This window comes from Anser brachyrhynchus (genome assembly GCF_964034855.1).
Source record: "Anser brachyrhynchus genome assembly, chromosome: 22".
In the NCBI taxonomy this organism is placed as follows: Eukaryota; Metazoa; Chordata; class Aves; order Anseriformes; family Anatidae; genus Anser; species Anser brachyrhynchus.
The window spans coordinates 6,798,720-6,812,595 of NC_137715.1; the positions used below are offsets into that span (position 1 = coordinate 6,798,720).

At 42.8% G+C, this 13,876-nt stretch overlaps 1 protein-coding gene across 4 annotated transcripts in view; it reads right to left on the bottom strand.

Moving 5' to 3' along the window:
* NSF (N-ethylmaleimide sensitive factor, vesicle fusing ATPase) overlaps window positions 1-13,876 on the bottom strand; it is a 78,204-nt gene that overhangs the window by 43,039 nt on the left and 21,289 nt on the right. For all 4 annotated transcript variants that reach the window (XM_080565076.1, XM_080565078.1, XM_080565075.1 and 1 more), the window contains 4 exons: window positions 10,093-10,259; window positions 8,829-8,936; window positions 8,122-8,197; window positions 2,441-2,596 (listed from right to left, as the gene is read on the bottom strand). In XM_080565076.1, the coding sequence (XP_080421202.1) occupies window positions 2,441-2,596; window positions 8,122-8,197; window positions 8,829-8,936; window positions 10,093-10,259 (507 nt within the window). The remainder of the gene's footprint in view (window positions 1-2,440; window positions 2,597-8,121; window positions 8,198-8,828; window positions 8,937-10,092; window positions 10,260-13,876) is intronic.

Genomic DNA, 13,876 nt, shown 5'->3' on the forward strand with positions numbered 1-13,876 from the left:
AGCATCAGAGTAGCATTTACACCCTCGGATGATATGGTTAACTACCATTGATTTATATGCTCCAAACCCAGAACATTCCTTGGAAGTTAGATAAACCACACACAAATTGCAAGCAATTTTTGAAGGGTCTATACTGCCTCTATGTAGTTACAGGACAGAAATATTTATTGCGTTTGGCATGGAAGTTGCAGTCTGTAAGCACTGGGCAAAAAACAGAAGTGGGTGAGCACCAGAGCACCAGAGAGCAGGCAAATTCTTTCTTTTCCTTTCCCAATAAATTATATACAAAGGTGAACAGCTGTCACACTGACATTTCAGATCTGAAATATAGTTAAGAGCAAGTTATAACTAAGGCAAAGAAAATGAATGTCAGAAAGTTCTGTTATTTCAAATTTCAGATAAGCTCTTTAGCCCTAGGGTTAATCGGAGAGCTAGAGAGCTCTGTTTGGAGTCTAACTTCTTACCAGAAAAATGTTTCTTTGCATAGTATGTGTGTAAACACGCACAAGTAAGGGTATATGTATTTATATAAATAATATGGCACACCTTTAATTCATTGCCCAGGGTAATCAAAATACTAGTGGTCCGTCAGAGCGCCTTCTTCTTCCTGTATTAAGCAACCCCAATTAACGAGAGGAACCATCTGAGCAGCATATCCTGCAAAGCTGCTCCACAACCTCATGCAGCCAGCAAGGCTTCTGACCTTTGCAAGAGGTACCTGTTAGAGATGCAGGTCCTCCATGGCAAAGCTAGCTGCTGCGTGCTATTACCGAACAGTGCCCAGCTGTCAGGTCGATTCAGCCATCAATAATACCAAGCAAATGCGATCAAACCCTGACATATCCCTGCTTAGCATGCTGCCAGATTGCACGCAGCCGTGGAAGTTGAATAATGGACGTTATAACGAAACGAAAACAAGCTCTCATTATCTCTAGTCTACTAGTGCATTTCTCATTACAGTCAAATGACACCAATGAGAATTCAGTCTTTTACCTCCACGTAGAGTCAAAGATCCTGCACTGCTGCTAGGAACATACAGGTAGCTGCTTCAGACGGTCAAAATATTTCAAGTGGGGGATGCTGGTCCATCCAAAGGCCAGCTGGCAGCAACATTTCTGAACAGGACACAGAGTGTCCCAGTAAAAGGGCTTCTCTTTCCATAGCTAACATCACTTCCCTCTGCAGAATGGCTAAATACCAACAAATTCAAGCTGTTCCTGTCTTCAAGCTGAGGCAGAGACATCATGATTTGATCACAGCCACAAAAAAAAAAAAAAAAAGAGAAGCACGATCAGCCCCCAGAAGGCCTTAACTAACAGATCAATATGAAGTAAAAAAAGCAGTAGAGAGAATCATGCACTAACTGGATTTAGCCTACAGGGGTTCTTCGATGTTTCTCCTTAAGTGTTTAAATCACTACAAAAAGACCTAACACACCTCACAGAGAAGTTTACTTTAACATTAATTCCACAAACACTGGAAACGGACACACTTCATACAGCCACACACAAACAGGACATATCTTCTGATCAAAATCTGTTTTGTAATCAAAATCTTGATTGCTTCATTTGTGGGGAGAGAGAAGGTGGATCAAGAAATATAAACACAGTTAGAAATTATGTAGCTCCAAATTCCAAGTTTAAATATGATCCCACAGAGATTATTTTCAGAGAATGAAAACTAGCTATAACATCCCTAGCCACTTTATGGGACAAAATAAGATACTTGCAGCTGCATATTGCTTAATAAAATTACTTTTAAAATCAGTACCATTTATCTGCCTGCCAGCACATGTTTACAAAGTAATGGGACTGCCTTTCCTACCCTAGACCCAAAACGGCTATATTTAAGAATCTGTGCTTTTATTTCACAAAATCCAAGACGTGCCATGGCCTGTGCATCCTCTGCAGAATTTCAAATCAGACCAACCCAAGATCACACAAGACACTCTGTTTATTGGGCTAACACTGTGAGAAGGACATAAGTTCATAGTGCAATTGCCAGGACAATAGATACTACACATAAGGCAGGATCATTAAGGACAGAATTTCCTTTGATTTGTACAGAAAGCCCATTGCCAGTAAGTCAGAAATGGGAGCACTCAATCTCATTGCTATGAATAAATGAAGCATGCAGAAGAATAGGCAGTGTTTGGGTTCCAACAGAAAAGTATTCAGTTAAACCATATATTTCATTTGCTCAGACATTTCATGTACAGTGTTGAGCATTCAAGTTGCTTCTTTGTCCCCCTTCTCTAGCCAAGTAACAGGAGTATGAAAGACATTCGGGAGCAACAGTGGAAGAAAAGGCTTTGTTAGTCTTTTAGATCTCTAAGTAACTGCCATGTTATAGCATAAGGTTGTTAGTTGATTTCGTCTTTCCAAGCCAGAAATGGGTCTGCATCCTGTACCCCAGACATATTTCTCCCTATCATACTTACCCATTTGCTCTACAATTTCAGGTGGAAACACTCGTGAAGCAAAAGCTCGTCGAAAAATATCTGAGAATTCTTTGTCAAGGCCACCAATGCCCATTTTCTCAAAATTCCAGTCTGGGTTGATGATCGACTGGCGGTTCTCCTTGGTCTTTGATTTACCTGTTAAAAAAAAAAAAAAAAAAAGAAAAAAGAAACCATTTTAAACATGTGGCACAGCAGAATTACAGTAAATAAAAGTACAAACACCAGAAAGGCTCCACCAGGTCAGACCCACGTCCAGATAAATCAATGTTCACTTGCAGACATTAGTTTGGAGGACTCATTGTAACAAGGATGCCGAACCAGCTCCTCAGCTTGCTTCGTGCACTGTTTCCCCAGCCTTTACCTGTTCCTGTTCAGGGACTTCAAGCCAGAAATTGCTCTTACTCATTTAATAATCCTCAACGGATTTCTCTGCCACAAATTTATCTAGGCCCCCTTGAACTTATGTAAACTTAGAACACCCTGCAGCATTTGGTTCACCCTCTTTCAGGCCACCTCAGGTAGCATCAGACTTGGCCTGCGTTCTCCTCGGTTGTACCTTTTCCAGACACAACAGTCCTGACTCGCTCTTCAGTCCTTACACAGTTGCTGCTCCACACTTGAGCATCCGTGTTGCTCTCCTCCCAGTCTTCTCTATTTCTGCTACACCCTTTGAGAAACAGGCAGACCCAAACTGTGCACACCGAGGTTTGTCTGCATTTTAAATACAGGTGCAAAATTTTGCTACGCTTTGTTCATATTTCTTTATTAAGAGGTAATACTTCTTAACGTCTATGCTTAATAATTCTTAACAAGAGCCAGGCAGCTTCCGAGCACGGGCCCAGCATTTCCTTAAGTCTCTCATACCTGGGATCTTGGCCTTAAGTAGCAATTATATTTGACTGAAGTTAGGAATGTTTTTCCTCCCACGCATCACTTTATGTTTATTTATATTGAATTTCCTCTGCCATTTTATTTCTTAGTCACTCATCCCCACAGGACCAAGCTTTGTCACCTCATTACTCAGCCTTTATTCCAGCTTATTTAATAATTATAATGAAAAGCAAAGGCCCCAGCAGAGATTCATGCTGAACTCCACCGGCACTGGCTATTTACCTCTAGCCTTTCATTGTCCATCCATTTCTGTTTAGTTTCTTTTTAAAGAAACTTCAATAAGGAATCGCTGATGGACTTCTGAAAAATAAGCAGCCTATGTCAGCCCTTATCCCCGTGTCTTTTGATTCCTGTAACAAATTCCGGTGGGATCATGAGGTAGGACTTCCCTTACAGGAAGACACGCTGACCGTTCCCAGCGTTATCACCTTTATATAGATATCAGTGAATTTAATTCTTTATTACAGTTTGGGTTGATTTTTTTTTTCCTGTGCGGGTTTCAGGTTCAAAGATCTGTAGCTTTCCAGACCTTTTGTGGAATCCTTCTGAATTCTCCTCTGCTCCGCTCCCAGGAGACCCCACCAGGCGCAGAGTGTTCAGCTCTGGGGCCCCCAGAAAGACGTGGAGCTGTTCGAGTGGGTGCAGAGGACACCATGAGGACGCTCAGTGGCTGGAGCAGCTCCACGGTGGAGCCAGGCTGAGGGCGTTGGGGTTGTTCAGCCTGGAGAGGAAAAGGCTCTGGGGAAAGCTTACAGGGGCCCTCCAGTGCCTGAAGAGGGTTTACAGGAAAGCTGTGGAAGAGGGACTGTCTGCTTTGTGTGGTGACAGGACAAGCGGGAATGGTTTCAAGCTAAAAGAGGGCAGATTTAGGCTAGCTATTAGGAAGAAATTCTTTACTATGAGGGTGGTGAGGCCCTGGCCCAGGCTGCCCCAAGGAGCTGTGGGTGCCCCATCCCTGGAGGTGCCCAAGGCCAGGCTGGATGGGGCTGGGGGCAGCCTGGGCTGGGGGCAGGGGCCCTGCCCATGGCAGGGGTTGGAATTAGATGGGCTTTAAGGCTCCTTCCAACCCAAACCTTTCTAGGATTCTGTGACTGACAGCACACTTGCCATCTTCCAGTCCTCAGACACCAGAGCAATTTTAAGCAAGGTTACACAAAACCATTACAAGTTCAGCTATTTCACCTTTGAGTTCCTTTACAACTCAGGAGAATAAAAGCCAGTCCTGGCAAACTACCACTGCTCATTTTCCCCATTTGTTTCATTACCTCTGCTAGAGATGCTTCAATTTGAGCCAGATTCCCTAAGCAGAGGTTTAGCAGTCTCTGTGCAATATTCTAACAGCCTTCCTTTCCCTTTTGCTGACAAAATCCGCATAAGTTTTAGTCTTACAGAGCTCCCTGCTCCCTTTTCACAGAAGCTTAAAAGTAATTAGTACATTTAGGATGTAGACAATAAGCACAAATACTACAATAAGAGTACAGCTGAGATGCTAACAGACAGATCCACATAGACTTGCCTTAAATTTGTGTGAGGGGAATTTATAAGCAAGCACTGATACTCACATGAGTTAGATCAACATGTCTGAATGGCTTTTAGCAACATCACTTTGTTTAGCTACCAGAGAAACTAACAGCAATATTAAAAGCCCAGGGAAGAATCAGAGATTCTCAAAATAATCTTAATTCTTGCTGAAATTGAATGTCATGTATTTTCTGGGACATGCACAGTGTCAATCCTTTACAGAATTGGCCCTGGGAACAAACACCCCCTGATTTTACACATCTAGAAGTGCAGTAAGCACACTAAACAGAAGTTCCATGTTAGCTGAACTAGACCACTAATAATCTTGGTTTAAATACACCCAGAAGAAACACTTTAATTCTTAGTTCAACAAAATAAACAAGAGCATGCCTCTAACACAGTAGGGACAACATTTGACCAGCTCTAACATCCAGCAGTAACACACAGAACCACGCAGGACAGCAGCGATCGTTTGGTTCACTGATGGCTATATATTTACCATCTCACTGCTCCACTGCAGTCTTCAGAGCAGACCCCTCAGCCAGGCATGTTACTTTTCCTCCAGAACTTGGCCTACACTCCCCCCTTCTGGCTGCATCTGATCACAATAAAGTTCTCATAGATTGAACTAAAACATCATCATCTGTTGGCTTTACAGCACAATTTCATACTACGTACAGGAAACTGAATTAGCTTTTTTTTTTTTTTTAAACAATCACAATTCTTTTCTGCTGAAGAAAATAAAGGCCATTAATGAAAGCAGTCCTCAATGACACTTATTTTATTTTTATCTCCTCTCCCAGAATTTAATTATTCACAACTTTACAATTCTCCAGAGACTAACAAAGCACATTAAGTAGCTCTGCCTCAGATCAATGAGGAGATTACATAAAGTAGCAATCAGAAGGAAGTAAATTGAGGCATAAGCAACTCTTTTGTCTTGTCTGCAGGCAATGAAATAAAATCGCAGTGAAGGATTCCTATTTCCAATCAATTAACGCTCCCACGGGAGCGCTCTTCACACCTATCCAGGCTAGAAAGAAGATCGCAGGTCATTTTATGGCTTGGAATATTGACCAAATAAAATACCATTGCTTGCTCTGATGTAATAAATTGGATGATGTTAATATTCACCTCCAGCTGTCCAATCAAAAACATGGTAAAAACTAAATGGGCTGTAACCATGTAATTGCAGGCATGAAATAGCTGTTCACGCAAACTTCATTCAGTGCTCTTAGAACTTGTATCCTTGTTAATATGCTTAATTAGTCATTTACAACCCCATCCCACAGGTCTCCGGTGCTTGTTTTATTTTCCCCAGTACAGATAACTGGCTGTACTTTCAGATAAAAACGTCCACGTAAGACGCAAGATGTGAGGTTACAGAACAGCTCCATGTCTCCCCCCTTCTGCAACAACTGTAGCTTGTTAAGCAGACAACTACAGAGCACGAAGTCACAGCCTCACACTTGAGAAAAGTTAATACTTCAGTGCAGGGTCAAAACTGCCTCTGCCACGGCTCCTGCAATGCTGAATGAGTTAAATTCTCTTGTCCTAAGTGGCTATTAGCCTCACGTTTTATTTCTGTACCAAATACTCAAAATACTGAGTACTCACAGTCAAGCAGAGCTGTTCTTTGAACACAAACCTACTACAAAAACCCTAATTGTTGGACAAGTCGCTGAGCTGAGCTGCCCAGGCTCACCGAGTCTTCACTCACAGCACCCTTCATCTGCTGCAAGGGCCCTGCCACTTATCTGTGGAAGAGCAGCAGCAAAAACAATAGATTTCTTAGTTCACGGGCTCCAGTAAAAGGAAATAAAGAGGAAAAGAAAATAAAAAAGAAAAATTAAATTCCTGTACTGAGCAGGCATTCTTATCATACTCAGCAAGGAATGCCTAGAGCCATCTTACCACCAAGGGAGGCATTTGTAACTACAGGCTTACTAAGTACTGTCCACTTCATAACACAGATAGGAAAAGGAACAGCCAGACTAATAGCGTCTACCTGTTCCGCAGGGCAGCCACCATGACCCCAGGGAGCGCACACAGCCACCTGCAGGGAAGATGCCCTCACTGCCCACTCTGTGGTCCAGGTCCCCTAACATTCAAGCTGGTGGGTCTGTGGGAAAGCACCAGACTCCTCTCAAGCTCTACATGAGTTTAATTCTAAATGAATGTAAGGAGGATGCATCAATTATTCCCTATTTGTTTGCCAGTAAAATCTGGAATTGTACACAAAGATTTGTTTTCCTGAGACTTTAGAACATGCTTCTTAAAGCAAAAAGTTCATAGTTTTGGTTAATATACTTACATTAATCTATGCTTTGTTAACGTGTAAGCAGTTAATATAAATCTCACATAATAAAAACGCTGTGCTTTATTTTGCAGATGTCATCGATTTCTGAAGAGCAAGATTTTCAGAAGTCAAGAAAAATGAAGTGCTCTTCTGAAGCTACCTTCTAGCATCTTTTTAAGGTTCTCCTTGGAGAAGAGATCTCATTAGAGATGGGACTGTCAGAAGGTTTGCACTCATTCTGAAATGTTTGCTTCTCATTCAAAAAAGTTCTCACTTTCCCTTTTCTCTACTGTTTAAAGTTAAACAGGTGTTGGCTTGTTAGTGTTCCTAAAAATATAATTCTCTGATGTTTGTTTAAAGAGTTAAAACATTTCAACTAGCTGCTGTATTTCACTGGAACTCCTGGTCCATGGTGCCTCTCTAATCCAGCCCTATGAGTCCAGAGCAGTCAGACTAACCCTCCCTCTTCTGACACAATTTGTTATCGTCTGTCTCTCAACAATGGACACCCTTCTCCTTGCATCACTGTGTATTTCAGATACGCCATGGCAATAAGCATGGCAAGAGGCCCACAGAACTGCCCTAGCCCCTCAGCCAGCTGTGGAGCTACACAGCGGGCTGACAGCGGCTTCCATCCAGCCCCTGCTAGAAGCAGGGGTCTGTAGGAGGGATAGCACCTTCTCAGCGCAGTGGGTTCCCACAGACACCTGGCCACATACTAACTGCATTCTAAAGGATCTGTGAAAGGTTCCTAGGGGATCAAGTACAATCGTCTGCTAGTTTGAACTGATACCCAGGAGACATTTTAAGATGTACTTTTCCATACATTATGTCAATTTATATAATAGGAAGAAACAAACTTTTGGTATACAAGTCCTTGAGGCCTGAAAAGCAGCAAACTTCAAGCAGTACAAGCAGTATTTGTCTCTTTGGATAAAGATGCACTTACCGATCAAATTGAGAGAGGAGTTCTCAGCTTTTTCAAAGGCCACTTGACTGTTTCCAAGAACCAAACCAACCTCAATCTGAAAAAGGGAAAGAACCAAATAGTTACATTTAAGCTATTAGACTCAACTTCAGATTCTTCTTCAGTATCTCCAAGCAGATCTCAGCAGGAAAGAAACAGCTGAAAGAGCTCTAGTACAGAAGTTTTTGGAAGGAATGTGAAATACCAACACACCCTCTGAAACCAATTTTATTAACAACTATTTAACTCTGAATGCAGTAGTTCATTGGGTATAATAAGCTGGCTTTTTTAAGTTGTTTGTTTAGTTCATAACCAACTGTTTTATTTCAGCAAGGTCTAGCAAGAGAAAAAAAATACATGCAGTGTACAAAAGAAAAATCAAAACTCGACAAAAAGGCTCAAGAGAGAAGGTTTCCATGAATTATCATATAAAGTCCAAAAGATACTCCTTGTATCTCATCCAGCTCTGCACTTTAGTGGGTGCAGCTCTAAGCTCCCAACTACACAAGCACAGGCGACTGCATGAAACTGAAGACACTTATCTTCTCCAAGGAAAAAGAAGCAGCCAGATGGAACCAAATTAACTTCTCCAAATGCGAGTAACCTCAGTTCCTCTTTGTACCAACACCTGCTCCGTACTTGAGCCTCTGCAAACCCTAGGGAATGAACATGAATTCCTGTGTCCCTACCTTCTGTTTTTTACTTGCTCCAGACTCTCCTTTGAGGATGCTGGGATCCATACCTTCCATGTCCTTTACCAACAGGCCAAAAAGTTTGTCATTAAAACTGAACACAAGCTGTGGAAAGAAGAAACAGAAGTTGATTTTAAGTCATTAAAATGCTAATAAGATTTTGACAAAGCTGCTAAGATTTGAAGAGAAAGAGGCCTGAGGACAAAGCTTACCACCCCACAAATTCTACTTCTTTCTATTCTGTAAAGGTTGTGCATACTGAACATGTCCTTTTCATGTCCCATACTTAAGGATTACAGAACAAAAAAAGCACACCATGAAGTCAGGTGGAAAAATACAAAGAATTGCGTTCCTCCAAGAAAAAACTTCTTTTCCTTTCTTTGTTGCAAGAACAAATCAGCTCAAATCTTTTTGATCTTTCATTTTTCAGTTTGACAAGGATACCTCAAAGACAGTGCTAGAGTGGCACTAGACAGAACGAACTTTAAGACAAGTAACAGAATGAACATTAAGAGAAGTGGGGTCCCATCGCACAGAAAAGAGCAGGCTGTCTCCTTTCCTCCAAGATTACATTTGCAACTGATTTAAGATTCAGGCCCTGCATGTTGCAAACTACCCTCACAGAAAGCCCTCAATCTGTCCTGAGAATGTGACAAACCAGAGGCTACCGCAGAAGTTCTTAGGGGCAGAAACCCATCTGTTACAGAGCTGAGAGGCTCTATTATAGGAACATCAGTTTTCAGAAATCCCTAAGTCAAATGTTTCACACCTGTCTTACCACTGGAAGCTGTAGAGCAGTAATGAATGCTACAACGAAATACACCGCACACCAAAGATGCTATGGAGAATTAATTAAAGCTGGAATTCATTTCTGATTTTGTATATAAGGAAGACAAAAGTCACTTCTGAAAAGATTCCAGGAGCTGCCATGTTTATAGCCAACCAGGCCAAGGTGCAGAGAGAACACAGGTTTCTCAAGCCTCTCAATTTTCCTCACAAAGATACATTTCCTCGGCTAAGGAAAAGGCAGATTTTAAACCACTCTGCTTCTGCTTTCAGTGAAAGTCACATTGGTTCAAAATTTATGAAAATACCAATCACACAATAAACAATTTCTGCTTCTTAGCTGACCTCTGCAGCTAAAGTCTAATTATAAAATACTGAAGAGTATCTAAGTATCATTGCTTATACAAGCACTTCAGTGTTACTTAAGATCTTTTTAGCCTTTAAAAGAAAGAACAAAACCAAAACAAAATCACACCTGCTGGCCTATTGAGAAGGCTTGGCTGTTGAACTGCTGGATGAATTCTGCAGCCATCTTGTCTGTGTCATAGGGGTTGGAGTCAATGTTCTTCTTCTGCAGAAAATCTATCTCAATCGTCATCGTGCCAATACACTGCTTAGCCTTGTCGAAAGTATATAAGGAAACTGTAAAAATCAAAATATATAAAAATATTTAAAAAACAACACATTTCATAAAGGTCCCTCACAATCTATTAAACATGCTGTACATTTAGCAGTGCATGTTCTTCCATTCTGAATGATTATTTTATAAAATTGAATATCCCGTTTCAGATAGAAAACCTCATTTCTCTTGCATCCTTCTACTACAAGAGAAAAACCACAGCAACTTTATCTCTATTGAGAATCCCTGCATTTCTTTAAAGTCTCTAATAATGTCCTTTAAAGCAGCTCAAACACAAGCCTTGGGGATAAGGACTGTGAAAGCAAGTTCACACACACTATAGAACCTCAATAGCTTCCCTCAGCATCTAAGACTTCGGAAGATATCTTCAGAAAGCCCAAAGGAAGCATGTCTTACCTAAAAAAAGCAACAACCAGAGGTCATAATTGTTTTCCAGTAGCAAGAGATTGACTAGCTTGTCTGTAGACTAGGTGGCAGAAAGTTAAATTACATTACTGCACTTGAAGATGCAGATATACTACCAGGCTTCTACAGCCCAGAGTGAGGCACCATCCACCCTTCCTCTCTGACACAGGGAACAGCCCCTGCCCCGGAGGCACATTTGGGCCCATTCCAGCTTTCCCCAGGACACCTCCAGCAACCCAGAACCAACTGAACGGCCCTTGGAAGTGGGCAGAAAGCAAAGTGACAAAGTTACTTCGCTGCCATTGCCAACTGCCTCCAGTCCCTGCAGCTCTCAAGTTACATCAGGTCAAAACCAGGAGGACGCTTGGGACCGTTGCTGCTGGAGGAAGGAGGATAAAAAGGAAAGAAGAGCACGGCTCACATCAGGGCTACTGCCTCAACAGAGGCGATTAGAAAGGCAGGATCTCACAAAGCAGGCACTCCTAATAACTCACAAAGGACGGAAGCAGTTTCTCCAGAACACTGAAGTACATTACAGGCTTGCTTTGAATCTGGAGAAGAAAGTCCTGTCTGATACAGAAGTCACAGCTAAAGTAAAGCAGTAGGAGGCGAATAAGGGAAATGCACCTCTCGCACGGCTCGCTGTATCCCATCACGCCTCTCAGCAACAGAATGGTTCCAGTCAAATCCCGCAGACTTCTAGGAAGACGGCAGGTTAATACCCGTATCCAGCATGCTATGAGACAGGACACGCTCACATATAGGGAAAGAAAAGAACCTGCCTCTTGCCTAAGATGAAACCAGAAGACACGTAGGTCATCACAGCACGCACGTTTAACAGCCTTCCCTGGCACACAAGGCCACCTCGAAATGAGCTACCAAAGAAAGACCTTCTGGGAAATAGGGTGAAGAAGAAACACTAAACCTCTTCCTGAACTGAGCTATCTTTAATAGCTTGGTAAGGGATATGGCAGCAGGGCAATCACATAAGCCGCTGCTAATGAGGGAGAGATGGGGGTCCTGTGAGGGAGCACCGGGAGCATTACCTTTGGGTTGCTGCAGGGCGGTGACTTCCCTTCACCGGCCTCACCTCACAGCCTTGTCAGACAAAAGCTTCTGGACAGAACACCCCAGAACCGAGGTGTCAGCAGGCCAGGGGCAGTCCTCACAGCGAGGACTGAGCACTGGGGAGGCCTGGGACAGAGAACCCCACTGCGGCCCTGTCAGCAACACGCAGCAGCAGCTTCGAAACCTTGTCAAGTCCTCACACCAGAGGGGCAGGCTGAGAAGAGAGACATCCCCATGCTGAGACAGAGCCAGCACCTCCAGCACGACACAGGAGCCGGCAAAGCCGAGCTGCACTAAAGCCAGACGCTAGCACCCACCTCAGGGGCTCAGCACCAAGTCCCCTTTCCCCAGAGGTGCGGTTTCGAGATCCGCTCACCTGGGAAGCCCAGGGGCTCAACAGCACTGTCCCGCTAAGCACAGGACTGCACCTTTAAACTGCCCTTAAACCACAGCTCTCACATTATCGGGGGAACAAGACAGAAAGGGAGCCCTGGTGAGTCACTCATTTTCTGAACATGTCTCCCTACCCATAGAATAGCTTTACAGATCCTTTATACTCTGCAGGCAGTCGTATGACATTTAGTCACCCTGCTTGAAATTACTTCACTTTTTTAAAAAAACAAAACACATTCCCACAGAGTTTGTAAGTTTCTAGCAGGGTCTTGTAGAAGTACAATCACAAATCTGTTCTAACAACTGATCGTGCTAAATATTAGTGTTCGTTTCCCCAAATAATTTTCATATTAAAACGCATTTATCTGTAAGCCAGCTGGCACGCATTACTGATCAACAAACAAACAAGGGTGAGAAAGAAGTTAATCCTGAGTCTGCCCCCAACCTCAGGAAAATAAAACGGGGGGGGGGGTGATTCTTCAGTTTAAAAAAAACTTAACTCAGCTACCAAAAAGAAACAACTTCAAAGCAATACCTATGAGGCATCTTGTGCACAGAGGCAAACAGACCCGCTCCAGCTTGTCACTACAGAAAGGGATCGACAGAGTTCATACTGCTCACCCAAGTAATGACCCATCCCCATGACCCCGTTGAGACCAAAGGAGCTGGGAAAATCACCAGACAAGGGTGAGCCTCCCTAACTGCTTCACATCCACAGCTTTAGCAGAGGTAACTGTGTGCAAGTGAAGGACAGAGCATGCAAGCTGAGAGATGCAAATCAGCCTCTTTGAACATTAGCAAAGATTCATCAGGCTCCATTGAATTTGAGCAGTGGAATACAAATCTTCAGTTTGCATGAACTCAAGATGCAGCCCTTTCCCTTCATCACAATGCAGAATCCTTCACTTGTCAAAACTGGCATCATAGTGCCCTTGAGCAGAAAGGCATTTACTGCTTAACATGTTAAAAAGGGGAGTGACAGCAAGAAGCTATAGATTTCAGCCTTCCTGTGGACGGTCTGTCCACGAGCTGAGCACCAAACACAGTGAGACACACAAACAATACCAATCAGGCACCAAGCAAACACAAAACATCAATGAAAAGACTCAGGGCTCTCAAAAGCACTGTTCTGCAGCACTGGCCTGTGGGTGGCATACCTTAAGCGTAACTTGCATGACGAGACATCCTCTTTTTATTTTATTTTTAAAAAAGAAACTACACTCTGCAGCTGAATTTGCATATGTATTCTCACAGAGTCGTTTACGTTTCTGGTACAGTGAAGTACCTTTGACCCGAAAGGCATTTGTTTAATAAAGCGCCTAAACATACAGGAACTATGCACACTGGTCTCAATTTTGCAGCCTCCCAATCAAGAAACACTGAAGAGAACACAGAAGTGTAAATGCCAGCCTCATCACTGACTGGCAGAAAACACTCATGCCTCCCACGTTCCTGCAAGAGCTCAGGTTAAACAGGAGGGCAAGAAACTCTATAAATGAGTATGTACAAACACCAACATTCAAATGACTCTTTGCATGAGAAATACACTGCTCTTGCCGGAGTCACCTGAGAGGCACACCGTGGTGTTTTCCTGCACAGGGTCATGATTTCCTGCACTCCAGCATGCTTGACATTGACATTAAGAAAACCAGCATTATCTTTTGAGATTATATTCCTACGTTGATGATCTGGAGGCTCTCCCTTAAGCAATATTGCTGTCAGTATCAGTGAAAACATCAGTGCTATTCACAAA